Below are 18369 nucleotides of genomic sequence, written 5' to 3'. Positions count from 1 at the left end.
AGGTTTATCCATAATTGTATGTGAAAAAAAAACAACTTTTCTACTTAAACCACCCAGGCTATTTAATAAGAAAATATAATCTATATTTTTCCATATGCTCCTCTGCTTGTTTATTTGTTCATACAATTCTTCGTCATGTACCTTTTGGATTTACTGGCTGTCTTAATAGCTGTAGAATGTCCTCTTTTCCCCTTAAATATGTTGATTTATTATTTTCTTATATTTTGATGTGTAAAGGACCTGATTTGCAGCTGAAATAGATAAATCATATGCCTTATAAAAAGAAGAGTATAGGCAAGATGAACACATCATTTAATATTTAATCAAAATGACCATATGGTATATACAGCGTAAACTTAAATTAGAACTTTTTACAAACATTAAAGCAACTTCCTCACTAAAAGTAATAAAATTCCCTTCCTCAGTCCGAAAGTAAATTTAATGGACAGTTGAAAAAAGTGAACACTGACTTTACACTGAATATCTACACTTCGTTTTTGTGTTGGCTCTTTGTCCACAGAGCCACATATAAACGTACCAGCAGAAAACTAAAGCGACAAAGTGAAAAAGAGCTGTGAAAGCATCAAAATAAGTCATGGCTGATCAACAGCGTTGTGTACACAAATAAATTAAACACATTTCCCTGTTAAGACTTCAAACAGGAATATCCAAGCAGCCTGCATAAATTAACAGAATAATATTTCCTGTTGTACAAGTGTCTGACAAAGCCACAAGTAAAATCACTAAGCAGTGGAGGCATTTTACTGACATTCAACTCCTTATTTAACATATTTAGGTACTTGTGCATAGAAGTGGAAAGCTAAGGCCATTGGGAGCAGGGGGGTGTGTGTGTGAAGCTAATACATTTGGACTCTTAGTAAGGACAAAATGTGTTGAATGCAGGCGTGAAACAAGTCTTAAAAAAGTTTGCCCACAGTCAGATGCAAAAGACATGAAAAAGTTAATACTGGGGTGTAAAACAGCCTTTAACTGTACAGTGGGATGTGGAATGATGTGAGTAGTGATTAAAAAATCATAAATACTAATGCATTTTTACAAAACAAATCTTTGTGAGTGTGCATGATTTATACATCTTTGTGTCTCAAATGGTGTGATATGTATTTTATGAAAAGTACAGTTATCAAGACACTGGTGAAATTATTCGCTCCCAAAATGAGTTTGCAGCTTTGCTCATTCAGGATTTTAAGACAAACTCTTTCAACGCCCATTCTTTTGTTTTTCTTCTACATTTTCAAACCCAGCTCCAGACATTAGACATACATACATAGTGTGGGAGTTCCAATAAAAAAGTAAGCATGTATGTACACATGAATCTCTTCTTTCTTCTCCTTTGGGATGGACACAGGATCTTTTCCCTGTGACTCACATCTTCACTCAGAGCCTCTCTTGTCGGACTCGTCTGTGTAGACAGCTGTGTTGACAAACTCTCAGGAGGCGTCCCCCTCACAGTACAAGTTAAAAGCAATGCTGGTTGTCTCTGTAAAGTCCAAAGGCTGGAGCAGTTCTCAGGCCTCCTTCAGTAAGGGCATATCTGAAAACAACAGAGGAGTATTTGCATGAGTGCTAAGTGTGGATGAAATGAGTTAAAAGTGAATATGAAGAGGGTTTTTTACCATCAGAGTAGTCAAACTCAGAGTCCAGAGACAGGCTGTGTTGCTCACTACCAGCTGACCGCCGTCTTTGTGAGGACGAAGGAGCGGCAGCGCCTACTTGCTCCAGTACCCAGGTGGAGGATGAGGGAGAGGGTGATGGAGAGGATGATGAGGATGGTGGTACAGGGTGGACCACAGCCATCTCTGACTGTTGCTGTTTGAGGGACGAAGGTCGAGAGGGGCCTGCCTCAGGTGCTGTGACGTGCTGACCCTCGGACAGCACTATCTGAACCCGAGACTCTGAGCTGAGAGCTGATGACGAGGCTCTGCTACCACTCACAGCTTCTTCATAGGAGGGCAGAGTCACCTGGACTCCCTCCACCATGATGGACACAGGCTGGCCTGTCACACCCTGGTCACGCCTGGGGAGGAAAACCAGAATAAGATTAATATTCCCCATGCTTGTGCTTTCACAATCAATGAACACCATGTATAGAAGTATAGCACACCTTTGGATTACTATGGAAATTTGTGTACGAGATGCATATACGTAGCACAAAAATGTAGGGAAATTTGTTTGGTAGGTTATTTCTTTGTTTTAACATTGCTTCTTGGCAATAAATCTTACACTGCTGGAAAGCCTGTTTATTTCCCTTTTTATTGTCAGCTACAGTTATCACACAATGTTCAGTCCCTGCCAGAAAAACTATGTGGACAAACGCCTTCAGCTCCTCAGAATGATATGAAGACAGACTCACCGGTGAAGGGACTTAAGTTTTGGCTGCAGAAGTACAAACAGAACCACCAGAAGCAGGATCAGAGCCACCGAGCTGGCTGTGGATGCCACTATGGACAAGGCAGGCATCCCCAGTGGTAGGGTTGTATCCCGGTCTAAAAATATAAATAATTATGAATACAGTGGTTATGCTGATTATTCTTCTCATGCTACACTTGTCTTACCAGTGTGTCTATTTTTACCTTGTTCCATGATGCAGCTTATCTTCATTTGACTGTCCCATTCCCCGTACTGACAGGTCAGGTATTTGTAGTCCCCTTTCAGAATATAGCCTTCATCACAGAAATATTCAACCACGGTACCGTGAGAAAGTCTCCCACACGAGGAGGGGTGGCAGGTGTAGCCCCCATTCTCTGGTTGATATGGAGACTGGCACACTGTTCATGATAAAAAGAACACGGTGAATACATTAGCTCTAGCACTGAGGTTTGGTTCACTAGTACACAGAATCCAAAGAACTATCAAATTAAAAAATAACAAATCCCAAATTTTAACACACCTAACATGTAATGCTTTTTTTAAAATAAATATGCTGATTCCAACTGTAAAGATGTTTCATGAGAGGTTTAAGGAGATGTGTTGTTACCGTCGCTGCGTACACAACGAGGAGGTTGAGAGGTCCAGTGTCCTGAGGTGGTGCAGGTGAGGACACTGGGTCCATCTGCCAGGTAACCCGGATCACAGTGGTACTCCAGAACTGTTCCCACTGAGAATGAGCTTCTGTTGGTTTCTGTCAGGTTAGTCGAGCCGTGCTGCACAGTAGAGGGTCGTATACAGCCTGGAAAATAGAACAGAACAGTAAAAAACGCATTTAAATTTTCCATTAAAAATAAACGATCACAGGTGTTGTCTATATTACATTTAACAAAGAAAACTTTAGAATTCTCTTCAATAGTAAGTTTAGTGTTGAGCTGATGGTGGATAAATGTTTGATCTTCATAAGTAATACAACATCAAAGAGCAAAGTCTGGACCTACCCTCTTTGTAAAGAGTCTTGACATAATATTAGCTATGGCGTAGTGCTCTACAAAAAAGACTCACCGATTGATTGAACTGAAATCGAACCAAGTAAGATAGACCAGATGTTGAAAACTCACGTCAAATTAAAAGAAAACATAAAAAATGACATTAATAATAAAACTTACATTTGAGTTAAATAAGTGAATAATCTTGACAATGGTATTCTAAAGCAAGTATCATCTATTCAGGTTGCAGTACATGCTAATATGAGAGGCAAAACACTCTGGCTTTTGATTAATGTCTTAAATTACATTTTAATGTGTATCATTTGTTCGGTGTGAATATTGTTAGCTGGAAAAATAAGGCTAAAACTGGCATACACACCATAATAAAACATCTGAACACCTTTATGTAACATGAAAAACAGACATGTTCAGTTAGATATACTGGTATCGTAATACTAGAGGAAAACTGTTCTATGCATTCTCACAGAATGTGAAGCTGTGTTTCATTTTAGCCTTAGCCTTGTTATGAACAAGGTGTGGTCTTAAAAATGTATTATCAATATGCTGATTTTGCTTCTTACTACAGGCCTGGAGTTTATTGGCAGTTTATGCTGCCTTAAGATAGTGTTAAAGATTAGGGATGTATGACATTATTGGCTTAATATTGGTTTCAGCAGATATTAGCTTAAAAAGTTAAACTGTAAGTGACAGTTAAAAGGGATATATTTTACTGTTTTAAGACAAGTTTATATTGATCTCAGAGGTTCCCAAAACATGCCTGTGAAGTCTCTTGCTGAATAAACACTCTAGTATAGGATTTTTGTATGTCTAAAAACCCCTCTGTTTCAGCCCTGCTCAGAGCGTGCTGTTTCTGTGTCTGTGGCTTTAAATGTTAATGAGCTGATTGACTCTGCCTCTGACTCCAGCCCTCTCAGGAAATGGATGTGGCTTAATGGATGTGGCTCTCCTGATCCTCCTCTCAGCTGGCAGATCAGAGGAAGATCAGGAGAGGGGGGCAGAACTTTCTTCCAAGCGGGGGAGGGCCAACCGGACCTGGGGGCAGTGCTTACTCCCCACATGACATCATGAGGGGAAAATCTGAGAATGGCTTGTTTCAGCACAAATTTGCTGAAATGTGGATAAAGAGAGGGAGGGAGGGGAGGGATTTTTCTGGTACTTGAGGGGATTGTGGACAGACCAGGGACACATAGTTTAGTTAGAAAAGCCTGAAAAGGGGATTTTTGTCCAATATGTCCCCTTTAAGCTCAGCATGTAGAGAAAGGCTAAAATCATCAACGCACGGGTCATAGGATTGTGGGGAAGAGTGTATTTACCGTCACTGTGTACGCAGTGAGGAGGCTCAGAAGACCACTGTCCCAGTGAAGTGCAGGTGAGGATGCTTGGTCCATCTGGCAGGTAACCAGGGTCACAGCTGTACTGCAGTACTGTGCTCACTGGAAACAGGTTCCTGTTGGTGTCTGTTAGGTTAGTTGTTCCATGCTGCACTGTAGATGGCCTTATACAACCTTAAAAGGAGAACACATTCAAGAATAAAGTCAGTATCTCCCAATGTCAATATTAAGTCACATATTCTGACATGTTTAGTAGTTCTTTACAGTTAAAAGAAGAACAGAGAATAACAAAAAAAAGTGAAGAAATACATTTTATGATACTTAGAACTGAATTAAAAGAGATAGAAAAGAGATATCGTATCCATGTCTTTAACAGACTAATTTATCTACAAAAGCAAATAAAAATGGCCTTCAATAAGCTCAAAATCAGCCATTAAATACATCAATGTTAACTGTTGATAGACTGGAGATAGATCAGAGATTGAGGGCTGAACAAACCTTGGCTCACACAGCTGATCTGCATGGGGCCGTCCCACTGTCCATCCTGACAGGTCAGGTAATAATAGTCCCCGGTGAGAATGAAGCCCTCATCACAGAAGAACTCGATGACAGTGCCATGAGAAAACATTCGACAAGGGGTTGGGTGACAGGTGTAGCCCCCATTCTCAGGTTTGGAGAGGGGTAGACAAGCTAAAGAAGAAAATAAACATTCAGATTTAAAGGTAAGCAAAACTGGCAAAAATCATGGGAAAGACAAAATGCAGCACAAATCTGAAAACAAGTGAAAGTACAGAAGTTTTAGTCTTTTGTAAATAAGACCCACAACACAGAAATGAACACAGTATTATACACTTGATATTGCAATGAAACCATACCAGGTGTAATCAATACATGCAGCCTAACGTCTTTGCCATTCAATAATATATAATGTTGACAGAAACAGGTTAGCCAGTCAAAGTATTTCCTCAGGTTGGGAATGATTCAAAGTAGGATTGTACTCTTTCTGCTATTGGCTATTCTGACTGTGGCTAGGCTAACTTTGTTAGCTCAGATACATTTTACTTCAAGCTTAGTGGTACCAAGGACAAGGATATGTGAATGAAATCACTTCTTCTTCCCATGATAACATCACCATGTTGCAATTACCTAGTTAATAAATAAAAAATTACATTTCAGTAATATTCATCACAGTGGTGGAAGATGGTACTAGTGACAGTCAAGTAGTACATACCCCTGGCTCCCCAAGTGTCATGCCATCAGCCAAGGCAATTACCACTGAATAAATGGAACATGTCACTGAATCAATGGGACACAATATAGGAATACTGACGTACCACTATAGTTCTGGCACTTGCCACTGCTCCCCAGGTGGCACAGCTGCTGTCTTATAAGCTAAATGCAGCCAGTCAAGAAAAGAATAACTTACCACCGCTGCGTATACAGCGAGGAGGGTCAGAGGTCCAGCGTCCCTGTGTGGTGCAGGTGAGAATGCTGGGTCCATCGGGTAGGTAACCAGGGTCACAGCTGTACTTCAGTACTGTGCCCACAGGGAACGAGCCCCTGTTGGTTTCGGTGAGGTTTACCCAGCTGTTCTGGACCATGTAAGGCCTCACACATCCTAGAAAGAGAAGACAGAAGAAGACGATGATGAAATGATTCGAAATAGTTAAACCGAAAAGACAAATATTTTGAGCCTGGTTTTATATATATATTTAAGCAATGAGCAGAAGGGATACAGAATGACCTAAGGTAACCTTCTGTACCAGAAAGGTTTTGTGATGGCAACACATACAGGTGGTGAACATAACAAGTACACATTGTACTTTCTGATCAAAGGATAACCAATAAACACTTCACAATGTTATGCTTTATTTGAGAGCTACTGGGAAAACTTGAGACTCTGCTCTCTCTTTGCTAAGTAGTTAAACAAGGAAAGTACATATTAATAAAACTATTCTTGTATGCTTTGCAATCTTAAGTACAAATAGACAATTAAGAAGATACAGTTAATATCTTGTTTCATATCTACAATAGAATGCAAGTGAATTTTATCAGTCAAAATAACTCATTTTGCTTACAGAATTATTTCTGGACACTGTCATACAACATTAACAGGTATTAACACAAACTAACAAACAGTATTTATTTCAAATTGGATATGTAACAGTTGCACCTTTTAGCCTGGTATCATTACTGGTGAATTTCTAGTGTTTCCTGTCCTACTGAAAACTATAGGCAAAAACTTGATGTTACATCTTAAGATGGTTCAACTTTTATCTTGAAATATTGGATTTTTAATGAGCTAAAACTACTCCATAGTCAAGTTTAGCAATGACTATATGACAGATTATTTGTTTAGTTAAGTGGACGATGATATCTCAACCAATATTGCAATGAAAATATCTTCGAATCAATTTGTTTTTATGGCACAACAAACAGCACCCTTAAAAATGAATTTACACATTTGCAATTTGGGTATGAACCACAGATTTTGCCTCTCTTACCTGTCCCTTGTCCGGTGGACACTGCAGAAAATACCACCAGCAGTACGAGGGATCGCTTAGTGGCTGAGGTGCGGGCCAAACAGGCTTTTGATGTTGACTCTATCATTCCATTGCACATCTTCCCCTGTAGAGACAACTCAACCTGATATGAGAAGAAAATGACCATGCATTTTCATAAGTGTATCATGCTTAGAAGGCCATTCCCTTGGCAATCCTCTGACACCTGCCTGGTGCAGGTACTCTGCAGAGCCTGGACGGCTGCCAGAGAAATGGGCGTGATTGTGGGACATGGTACAATGACAACACACCGAGATGGGGATAAACATATACAAAGCAAACAGTTACTAAGCATACAGCAACTCCACCTTTTCAGTTCCTCTGTAATCTTTTCAACGACTAAATTCAGCGTCATATACTACATTTAAAGAAGTGAAACTGAGTAAAAATGTTTCATCCCAGTGGCTAACAATAGCGAGCTTTCTTATTAGCTGTTCCGAAACGTTCAAGCGAACGAGGCCAAAACAAAAGACACAACATTCATATAGCGGTTAGATGGTGTTGACGACAACCAGACAGCACCAGTGCAACTACGTTACGTTATAGAAAACCGATATTCATCAGAGAACATCGTACTTCATTGTTAGTTCGTTAAATTATACCATGCGATCGATATTAGCCCGTTAGGAAACTCACCGTTACGCTAGCTAGACATTAAATGGCCATTCGGTAAATGTTACTTACTTACCGCAAAAGCACGGCCTCTAACCCTCCACCCTTGCTTTGTCAAACAGAATACATTTATCTCCAATATCTCAGCTTCACCGAGGTAATGAAATTTAACTAAAATAAACGGATGGGAGGAGTCGAGCGGTACTGCTACAGCTAACCGCTAGCTAGCTCCCAACAAACTAGCTTACTACCCGTTGCGCTAGCTAGCTGCGTTGATTGCGACTACGAGTGATGTGTCGTTCCAGAACGAATCGGTCCAGAGAGCCAACTCTTTTTCTATGAGAAAGTAAGAACCAGATCCCGTTAGAGAGCAGTTTAATTTCATTCTCATTTGACAAGGAAGGGAGTGGGATGTAGGGTTGTGTAAAATGAAAGAGAGAAGAATGGTCCTGCTCCTGAAACTTTGCTGTGGTAACCCTAATGAATCGGGCTTGATGTATTAATGTTATCAGGTGTGCCATACAGCCCAGACAGTAAGCAGGTTTTATCTGATGCATAAGGTGTTTTAAGGAAACAGTGTATTTCCAAAAATATATACAAATTATAATGTTATTAGCTTAAAAACATGATTGGAGTAAGAGACTAGCAAAAATATCAAACATATGTCATGACATTGCTTAATTTAGCATGTCAAATGAAGCAAACTGGCAGCCAAATGAAGAGTCGTTTCGGAGTTTAAAGAGCTGGCTCTTCTTGCAGAGTTAAGCCAAATGACTCGGATCACTAAACAAAGCCTGAATTCCCGTCAAGCGACTACGCCGCCTCGTTTCCGTCCAGTAGCCGTAGCAACAAATGCATATTTCCATAGTTACAACATCCGGGAGAGTTTACGTCCATAGTTACCAAAAGAGGCGGAAAAACACTAGCAAGTTTTTATTGACAAGTATTTTAGCCAAACAGTCTTTCATATATTGTCTTGTCTCACCTTTTTCTTTAGCCGAGGGTCGAGAAATCACACGATGGAAATAATAAGAGGAAGTTTAGAGGATATTTCACGACCTGCATCGAGTGAACAAACAGGTATCCGAGTGTCGAGCGTGTCATTGCCGCATAATGACAGAGTTTATCCAACGACTCCATTTTCACTTGTTGTTTTGAGCAACGACGATACTGGTATTCAGGTAAATGAGTCAGAACACTGACATTTTAACATCATAATGACTTCCTGACAAACTTTGGTGACTGAAGAAATATATCCCATGTAGATCCAGAGTTGCTCTAAAGAGACTGTCATGGACTTATCTGCCACAGGTCATGATAAAGGTCAGCTTTCCTCAACCCACAGAGGGAATGTACTTACACTATTTGGATGGTTCAATTTAAAGTATCAAGCAGACACTTTCTGCAATATAGCTATGTGCATCTTCTAGGTCACGAAAAAGTTACTGATGAAGAGAGAGAAGATTCAAGACTACAGAGAGCCATTGAGGAAATGAGGCGACTTGATGAAATATTGTCCGAAAAGATCTGCAGAGAAACAGAAGTCAGACGTCAAAGGAAAGAACTTCAAGCAAGACTCTGGCAAGAGCTCCAGGTAGACCCAGTCTCATTTTCAGGTCACTTCAAGTGTAAATCTTACAAAAAATGTTCTAAGTGATGTAAAATCTATATTATTTTGCAGCAGAGTATGCCTGAAGGTCATGCTGAATGTGCCCACGAAGCTTTGAACACAAGGTTGTTTTTGGCTCTTGAATCACCCACAGGTAAGGGTCAACATTAGGAACCATGGCAAAGAACAGTGTGGTTAATGTAGTACATTATATTCTGATTAAATATCTTCTCTTAAAGGGACAGAGGAGGAGGCCTTTGTGCATGTGTTTGAAACTGAGGTTCCTGAATGTGACCACACCAGAGACAGAAAACACTCTGAACAAAGTAAGTGAGAATAAAAGAAAAGCAGCATGATTGGGTGTTTTTTTTTGTCATTTAAACATACACAAAACTCAAACTCAAACCAGTCACTCTGGGAGAGTGGATCCGATTGAAAAATGCCATTGGCTTGGCAAAAACACTGCTTATTGTTCCTTCTCCATCTTTGTAATTGTTTGAAGAAATATGAACAGAATGAAGACAGAATAGAGCAAGACATAGAAGGAATAATTGTCCATAAACCAAGACTTCAGCCCCCAGGAACAGGCAGGCCCTTGGCACTGGTTTCCTCAAGACAATGTGATGGTAGAAGGTAAAATGAATGTGCCAACTTACAGCAAAATCCTGGAGGACAATCTTGTTTAGTTGGCAAAAGAACTACAACTTGGGAGAACATTTATTTTCAAGCAGGACATTGACCCCAAGCATACAGCAAAAGCTGCACAGAAATTGTTAAAAGACAACAAGGTGAATGTTCTGGAGTGGCTGAGTCAAAGCCCAGACCTCAATCCAATAGAGGATTTGTGGCTGGACTTGAAAGGGCTGTTCACACCGGAGGCTCGTGCAACCTGACAGAGCTTTAACAGTTTTGCAAAGAATAATGGAGTAAAATTGCAGTGTCCAGATGTGCAAACCTGATTGAGACCTATCAATACCGGCTCAGTGCTGTGAATACAGCCAAAGATTTATCTACTAATACTAACTTGAATGGGGTGAATTTTTATGCAGTCACTTAATTTACACAACATTTTTTATTCAGTTGACATTACTTTGTAAAAATCTGTTTACACTTTGATATTTAAGAGGGTTTTGTGTCTTTTTTGTCAAAAAAGTCCAACTATATGGACCATGATTGAGTTATAGAATCAATAAAAGGGTAAAACATCCAAGAGGGCGAATACTTTTTGTAGGCATTGTATTTAATTTCATCTTGTATTCCCTGGATTGTGCACTTGATGGCGCCATAAGCTTGTTGAAGTTACAGTTGCTGCATTCTTCCCCTCATGACAGAGAGGTGCAGAATTCATGGCACTTCCCCAGATATTAAGCAGTTTTCCAGAAGTGAATGCCTAACAGTTCACCCACTATGCAACTCATAAACAATTTCCTGAGCTTGTGGCTTCTTTAAAAATGAAGTCAATGCCCGTAGGGCAGAAATAATGATTAGGTGACAGAATAAGAGCACTCAGAAGTGCTGTAACTTCTCAGCAGACTTGGCTTTGGGCTATTATCAAGGCTTTGGCTCACTTTTAGATATTTACCTCCTAGAATCTTAAGTGTGTCTTACCTGACAGGTGTAAAGATGCCAGACAGCTGGACAGAATCATTTGAAGTAGGCCACAAGGAGACTGTTGAAGAGCAGTTTGAAGGCAGCCACAGTGGAGCTTCCAAAGGCAAGACAAAACAGAAGGACTTTGTCAAGAGAAACATTGAGGTATGTCAAAGTTCATGTCGGGCCAAATGCAGTGCTTGGGGTATATCGCATGACTGGGAGCAAGTCTCTAGACTGTTTGTTTTTCCAGTGAGGGAATATTTGTCTTCAGCTCAAGAAAAAAACACATTTTAGGCCAACTAGGCCACCAATGAAGATGAGTACAAATGTAAATAATGACTGTCAGTCTTTTTTTTCTTTTTGTCCATATGCATCAGCTAGTAAGTGGCGAGGGGTGCCAGGTGTTTTTGACCCAGACAGAGAGGGAGCGTCTGAATGAGCTCCTGCAAGGAGTAGACGAAGAGGAAGAAGAGAACGCCAAGGGGGGAGACAGCGAGGTAGGCCGACATGAAACCCTAACAGACAACATATGCTTGAGATGAGTTTCTCTTTTGAAAGCCCCTAAATACTTTCTCTTACATCCAGAAGTTTTGTGGAAAGCAGCATTATAGCAGATGATCCTTTCAGGGCTTCTTTTACTGACAGTGTCACCTTATATGAACTGCATTTATTCTAAAGAATGTCAAGTATTTATAGGGAGCAAATATTGCTTCCAGACTGCCTTTGAACACAGTTTACAATCACTAAATGTATCTTTTGTAGTTTTATTCCTTCTAACCTATGTAAAATCTAATATTTGGTCTTTTATATGACATCATCATGCATATTGAATAAATTCAGGACAGCCTGTGGAGTAACACTGGTCACAGATCCATGTTTTGGGGACCGTTTGGCAGCTGAATCTGCCTCTGGGCAGAAGATTCTGTCTCCTCAAAGCAGCTGAGATTATGAACCAGATGTTAAGTGCCATATGCAGCTCACATGGAACGGCCCATGTTATGGATTCATTTTATTAGCACATTTTCATAACGATTCCCTCTGTGGTGTTCTGTGAAATGCAGAAATTCTTGGATCTCTCATAGAGGTGTGCTGTTAGCTCTGGAGCACTCACAGTAAGGGTTTGATGATAGATCCTAAAGACACAATGTTGACGCGTTTTGTTTATTTAAGTTTTTTCAGGTGATGCATTTGAGATGCAGTGTTCTGCTGTCAACTTACCAACACCATCCTCACTTTAAATGTTGTTATAGTTGCTTTTGATTTGCTTTAATAGCCATTTTGGCAGATGTGAAGCCGGCCTGAAGTCAGATGGGATGTTTGTCAGCGAGAAGGAGCATACTTACCTCTCGCATGCGGTTCAGTTTAGCCTGACCCGGACAGCTCTACATCCGTGGGCCACGCCACCAGGATTTTTTTTTAACATGTTGCTGCTCTATTTATGATGTTTGCCTTGACTTTTTGTACAATACCGCAGTAATTGTGGTGGCAGATACTGAACTTAGGGGAGAGCAGATCCTCTTGGGTTTTTTAATGGCTGGAGGAAGATTTCCTGTTATTGTGAAGCATGCTATTACCAATGGTCATAATGTAGCGAGTATGATATGTATGTCACCAGAGCTTTGGCAGTGTGGAGTTTTCAGTTGGGAAGACTTCACCCAGGTCTTAGCAGAATCCCCCAAGACACAAACACAGGTTTTTTCTGTTGTGCCATATCAATTTAAAAGCTGATTTAGAGAAGAGAATAACGATTAGGATGAGGACATGACCTGTTGGACAAACTGATCTGTTTTTGTGGTCAAATATCAGAGAAAATGTTGGCATTGTGTGAACGTTATATAAAGAAGTAATGAAAAAATGGCATTGGTATCAGCCGTTGGCTAGATTGTTACTACAAACATAACAGTGCATTAACATTACTATTTACAATCCCTTGCCCCTGCTCTTTTTTAGTTCTGCTAACCTGAGGCAGCTGCTGTCAATTATCAATTTTAACGGACATTACATGCTGGCTTTGGCCTAAGATATCTACCATGTTCCCTGAATAACACTAGTTAACATTAGGGAAGGAGTATCTGGATCATGATGCTTTTAAAAGCCAGTTTAGGTAGGGAGCAGGTACCTACTTTGCCTTATAATGTCTTTGCCTGTGATAATTTATTAATATATGTATTTGCTTGCTTTTAAGGTATTTGTAAGATTTATGAAATTGCTCTTACAGTTAAGCAACAGACAACAGCTTGTAAAATAAGCTTACCATAAAGACTAAAACCATTTATGCTAACTTCTAAGCTAGAAACAGGAGAGAGTTAGCTTATAGTGGCTGATTATAAAAGAATTGCAGCTAAAAAACTCCACTTTTCCATGTTTTGTTTGGTTTATTAAGCTCATACAAAAGAAGAAGTGGAAAATAAGACATTGTTTGACCTTCAGTGCCATGGTAGCTGTTTTTTTCAATGTGTCCAATCACATACTTCTGTTCGTATACTGCAGTACAGTACACTTAAATGCAGTTCAAATCAAATAAATATTTTCACTAAGTGTTAGATTTATTCAACTCACTTAAGAAAATGAGCTTATTTGGCCCAAAATGCCCTTTGCTTGTTAGAAATCTGCTGCCTTTGCTATTAACAATTTAGCTAGCTAGCAGATGCTAACATTAGCTACCGCACTAGCATGCTAACAGTTCAATAGCTGCTATGTCATCACCAATCACAGGGTTAAATAAGGTTGTATAGCGTCCATTGTTCCACACTCAACTCTTGGAGGACTTTAAGTGCGAGTAGGTTAGTGTAAATGCATTGGTCGCACTCAAAACGTTTAGTATTTCTTACAGAAGTATGTGATTTGGGACACACTGTATGGCTTAATTCTAGTTAAGCTTACCAGAATAGCGGCATGATTTTTGGCTTTGTGTGGTTCTCCACTTAGTTAGTAGACCTCTTTTCTGTTGTTTTACTCTTTTTCTGTAAATGCTAGGACATGTTCCCTTTTTGGTAAATCTTCCTTAAGTAAAAGCTAAAATTTAGCATGCAGAGACATTTACAGGTGTATCTCAAAAGTTAGAATACCAATTAGGCTAAACGCTCATTTTTTCTGTGACTTACTTGTTAAAGTTACGTTCCCATACATTCTAGATTCATCTCTTGCAAACTGAAATATTTCAAGACTGATTTGATCTTTCAAGACTGGCCTGATCCGAACCCCATAGAGAATATCTCTGGTGTTGTCAAGAGGAAGATAAGAAACAATACAGACAAGCTGGAGGCTGCTATCAGAACACACTGGGGTTGGTAACACCCCGGCAGTGCCACAGACTCAATAGCTCCATGCCATGTCCCATGGATGCAGTTATTTATCATTGGCCCTGAATGCAAAATGTGACCTCACCACCCATCAACTAGCAACAGAAAGAGTAGACTACAAAGACTTTATAAATACAGATTGATAGTGATTATCAGCTTCCTGTTTATGCTGTTGAAATAAACCCTACTGGCTATGACTTTTTTATCTCATTGATGATTCTCTTCCAGGATCTCACGTGGGCCATTTCAATCCCCACTGGCCAGGGTTACACCCCAGAGCCCTCTGAGCTGGAGCACCTGAACAACATTGACTCCAAAATTCACCTTTACCTCCCTGTGGAAGAACTTCTTTCAGTGCAAAGCTCATACACAAGCCTTGGAAGGATGTCCCAGGTATGTATCCAACAGCATTACTTTCCCCATTTTTCCAAGAAAGGGTTCTTAAGAAGTGACTTGAACATTGTTTAGGGCTGCATCCAGATCTACTGCTCTGTGTTACGTCATAATACTAGATCTGCACAGTAGGGCAAAGATGGTAAAATCTTGTAAAATCTTTTGTTATTGACCATCAGGGAGACACACTCTTGCTCGTAAGCAGAGGAAAATACTATTATGTAAGCTGCAGTAATTTGGAACTTAGGGTTGCCTCAGTTTCCATCCTTTTCTTCCACGTTTCCATATGAAGGCCATAATCTAAAGCCTCATGTGCCTGATTTGCAGCTTGTAAACTTTATGGAAGAAATTAGCTTAGACTATTGTTTCCTAATTAAAAGGACTTTTGGATTTCCATGCAAGCAATGGTAAATATGAAACATGTAGGCATGTAAGATACCATGACATATGTAAAATTTCCCTTAACAATGCAGTAAGCTTTTTATATCATTTTTATTTTTATTTTGTGAGTTTACCCACTGCTTGAGTATTTTTTTAAACCAGATTCTTTTAAAAAGTGTAGATGTCAAAGTTTATAGAATCATCTGTTCACCATTATCACATCAGACTTGAAAGACTTAGCTTAACAAACATTCACTGATGTAAAGAAGATTTCCAGATCTCTGACTTTGGGTTCTCTCCTAGACGTGAGCTCAGAGGTATCTCAGGAGCTTATCTCACCGCATTTTAAAAGCCATATGGCATGCTCATCATTTGCATAACCTGTCTTTGGAAAATGATGTTTTTTAAAATCATAAAAACTTTACAACACAGTTTTGCGAGGATATGGTGCCATTTTCTACTATCTCTACAAGAAAAACGGCACCACCTGATCCCAGAGCTGGAAAACAACATGCCTGATGTCATAATGGTTGGACTGAGGATTTATCCTGCTGGATGAATAATTTCCTATTGTAAATGTACTCAGTCAACCTTTCAATGTTACAAGGACAGGACAGAAGACAAAGCTAGACAGTGGAAATAAAAGTATGGAGGTCATTTAAGTTTCAACTGCTGGGTCCAGTTGTTGAAAAGAAATCCGATCAGATTGACAGTAATGGGATAGATCACATCTTGAAATCAGGATGTTCAGTAGAAAAAGGGATAAGGACATTGTGCAAGATCAGATAATCCTATTGTGATTTTTATATTCACTAAATCTGTTTGTGTGGAAAAAGCTTGATCCAACTTTGATCCAAAAATTCTGGATTATCCTGATTCTGAAAGAGGAATGGATTGAGTCTGGGTCATGCGCACAAAATATCAAACATATCAAACCTAAAATAATTTATTTATAGCAAATGTGTCAGGATCTTTAGGTTTGTCTAGGTGGACAAAGTCATTTATCTGAAGTCCTAATTAGTGCACTGTTGACTAAGATTTAGTTATCCTTAAATCCTTTTCTTGATAAATTTTTGTAGTTATATGATTCCTTTATATTCTCCTCAAGGCACTGGGATAAAAAAAATAGTGAAATATTTATGGAAAGGCAGACAACTTAAAATAAAACTTGCTAATTTACAAAGAAAAAGGAGTTAGGGGGTATTTCTGTCAAGTCAGGTCTAGTCAAGTCAAGTCAATGTTAATTTATAAAGCACATTTAAAAAACAACCTCAGATGACCAAAGTGCCTTATAGGCTTAAAACGATATGTTAAGATATATAATAAAAATCAACAATAAAAGAGCAATAAATGACTCTTACGAAACATAATGAAATAGAAGAGTCAAAAAGAATGTGTTTCAAACTTGTATTATAAGCCAGTGCAAACAGATGAGTCTTCAGCAAGGATTTCAAGCTGTCTAGAGACTTAGCAGCTCTGCAGGTAAACTGTTCCACAGTCTAAAAGCAATCACAGCAAATGCCCTGTCACTTCTGGTTGAACATGAATAATTATCTGGTGTATTGACTACAGTGCTCTGACTGGAGCGTGCTGGTGCAACAACTCAGACAGATATAAAGATGTCAAGTTTTGGAACTTCCAGACTTTCTTTACATAACTTTAAGTTATACTTCCAAGCTCTCACAATTCGTCCAATTATAAATTGGTTTGAAGACAACCTTTCAACTCCATGCATAAATATTGAGAGAGATTTGGTGGCTCCATCTCTCTAAATTACATTTTATTTGCACAATGTTCAATTAAAAAAAATGCAGGATTAGATATGAAATCCCGTTTGGAGATTGTGCTTTGCACTGAGGAGTGACTTCTGCCTAGCCACTCTGCCATGAAGCCCAGATCAGAGGAGGGCTGCAGCGATGGTTGTCCTTCTTGGACCCTGTCCCATCTCCACAGAGGATCTCTGGAGCTCAGTCAGAGTGGTCATCGTGTTCTTAGTCACCTCTCTTACTGAAGCCCTTCTCCCTCAATTACTCAGTTTAGCTGGGTGGCCAGCTCTTTGAAGAGTCCTGGTTGTGCCAAACTTTTTCCATTTCAGATTTGTGGAGGCCACTATACTCTTGGGGACCTTCAGTGCAGCAGAACTTTTCTGTAGCCTTCCACAGATCTTTACCTTGCAACAGTCCTGTCCCTGAGCTCCGCAGGAAGTTCCTTTGACCTCAAGGCTTGGGTTTTGCTCTGATGTGCATTGTCAGCTGTGAGGTCTTCTATAGAGAGGTGTGTATCTTTCCAAATCATGTCCATTCAGTTTGATTGCCTTTGCCTATGTCTTTGACTGGCCAAATATTACATGATTTTAAGCCTGACTTTGGGGCGGATGGGGGGACATCTCACATTCTGGTCGAATCATCTCATGTGCCCTCAGAGGATCATACGATGAATGGTCATTTGAACCGTCCTTGGATCTTTGGTCTTCCTCGTTTTTAAACATTGTTTAGCGAGTGTGTGGTCAGCCTTAGAACTCAGTGCTGCACACTTATCAATGCCTCCATAATGTAGTCAACAAATAAAAATGCAGCAGATCACACACACTTAAACAGAGACACACAAAGCATACTGTTCATAAGGTTAAACTGCATATTACACACAAGTCCAGTTTTCTGCTTCTGAGCTATAAAAATGACTTACAATTCTTGAAGCTCCAAAAATTCATCATCTCATACTGTCAGTGTTTGATAAAATCAGTGATTACTATCACTCTTCACTAAACGTGACTGTTGCCTTACGTAAGACTCTTTTAACAAGGCAATCCTCCCTTATTGTCCTCCTGAGTGGACTTCTGGCTAATCACACAAAACTGTGACATAACTGGGCAGCTGAACGTGTTACTTTATGTAGCCTGTTTCTTCTTTCCTTCCCACCCTTTAATCATCTTGACTGGTTAGAAGAGTTTCAGGGAGAGTAAAACTCCCCATCGTCCATCATCTGCTCTCCATTAGTGCTGAAACGGCTAATGCAGGCTTTTCTCTTCAAATGATGGAAAATATGAATTAAACACTGATACTGGACCTTTTGTCAGTCTTAAGTTTTAGCAGATGATTTACTGAAGTTTCTGCGTTTAAGTGTTTTCACGTAGTTCATGGAATAAAGAGTAAAATAAGATGAATGCAACATGATTGTGGTTAAATGCAGCAT

The 18369-nt window shown here is 39.6% G+C and overlaps 2 protein-coding genes across 6 annotated transcripts in view; one reads left to right on the top strand and one right to left on the bottom strand.

Moving 5' to 3' along the window:
• Positions 1-300: 300 nt before the first annotated feature.
• Positions 301-8163, bottom strand: LOC121526362 (sushi domain-containing protein 4-like). Of its 5 annotated transcripts, none has more exons than XM_041812926.1 (10): positions 7972-8163; positions 7231-7372; positions 6153-6344; positions 5225-5416; positions 4709-4900; positions 2996-3187; positions 2592-2786; positions 2372-2504; positions 1635-2035; positions 301-1552 (listed from the first exon to the last, which is right to left on the bottom strand). In XM_041812926.1, the coding sequence occupies exons 2-10, from the start codon at positions 7346-7348 to the stop codon at positions 1527-1529; spliced, it is 1641 nt and encodes a 546-aa protein (XP_041668860.1). In that variant the 5' UTR covers positions 7349-7372; positions 7972-8163; the 3' UTR covers positions 301-1526. The 5 variants fall into 5 exon arrangements, with proteins under 5 accessions (XP_041668860.1, XP_041668861.1, XP_041668858.1 ...); XM_041812927.1 differs by having other exon boundaries at positions 7231-7354; XM_041812924.1 differs by having other exon boundaries at positions 7976-8163.
• A 677-nt stretch (positions 8164-8840) lies between these two features.
• fsip1 (fibrous sheath interacting protein 1) overlaps positions 8841-18369 on the top strand; it is a 45703-nt gene continuing 36174 nt past the window's right edge. The window contains exons 1-8 of the mRNA XM_041813231.1: positions 8841-9080; positions 9165-9222; positions 9330-9493; positions 9581-9662; positions 9748-9834; positions 11124-11263; positions 11479-11598; positions 14632-14796. Of these exons, the coding sequence (XP_041669165.1) occupies positions 8919-9080; positions 9165-9222; positions 9330-9493; positions 9581-9662; positions 9748-9834; positions 11124-11263; positions 11479-11598; positions 14632-14796 (978 nt within the window). The 5' untranslated portion in view covers positions 8841-8918. The remainder of the gene's footprint in view (positions 9081-9164; positions 9223-9329; positions 9494-9580; positions 9663-9747; positions 9835-11123; positions 11264-11478; positions 11599-14631; positions 14797-18369) is intronic.

Source organism: Cheilinus undulatus, linkage group 18 (genome assembly GCF_018320785.1).
Source record: "Cheilinus undulatus linkage group 18, ASM1832078v1, whole genome shotgun sequence".
Classification (NCBI taxonomy): domain Eukaryota; kingdom Metazoa; phylum Chordata; class Actinopteri; order Labriformes; family Labridae; genus Cheilinus; species Cheilinus undulatus.
Note: the sequence above shows the minus strand (reverse complement) of the source record. Positions and strands in the feature narration are given on the sequence as shown.

Excerpts from the sequence above, each read along its gene's own strand:
- LOC121526362 (XM_041812923.1), bottom strand. The coding sequence starts at position 7,396 with ATGGTCATTTTCTTCTCATATCAGGTTGAGTTGTCTCTACAGGGGAAG. Across the intron at positions 6,345-7,230 it reads GTCCACCGGACAAGGGACAG|GATGTGTGAGGCCTTACATG; the intron begins GTAAGAGAGGCA and ends TTCTCTTTCTAG. Across the intron at positions 5,417-6,152 it reads TCGCTGTATACGCAGCGGTG|CTTGTCTACCCCTCTCCAAA; the intron begins GTAAGTTATTCT and ends TTTCTTCTTTAG.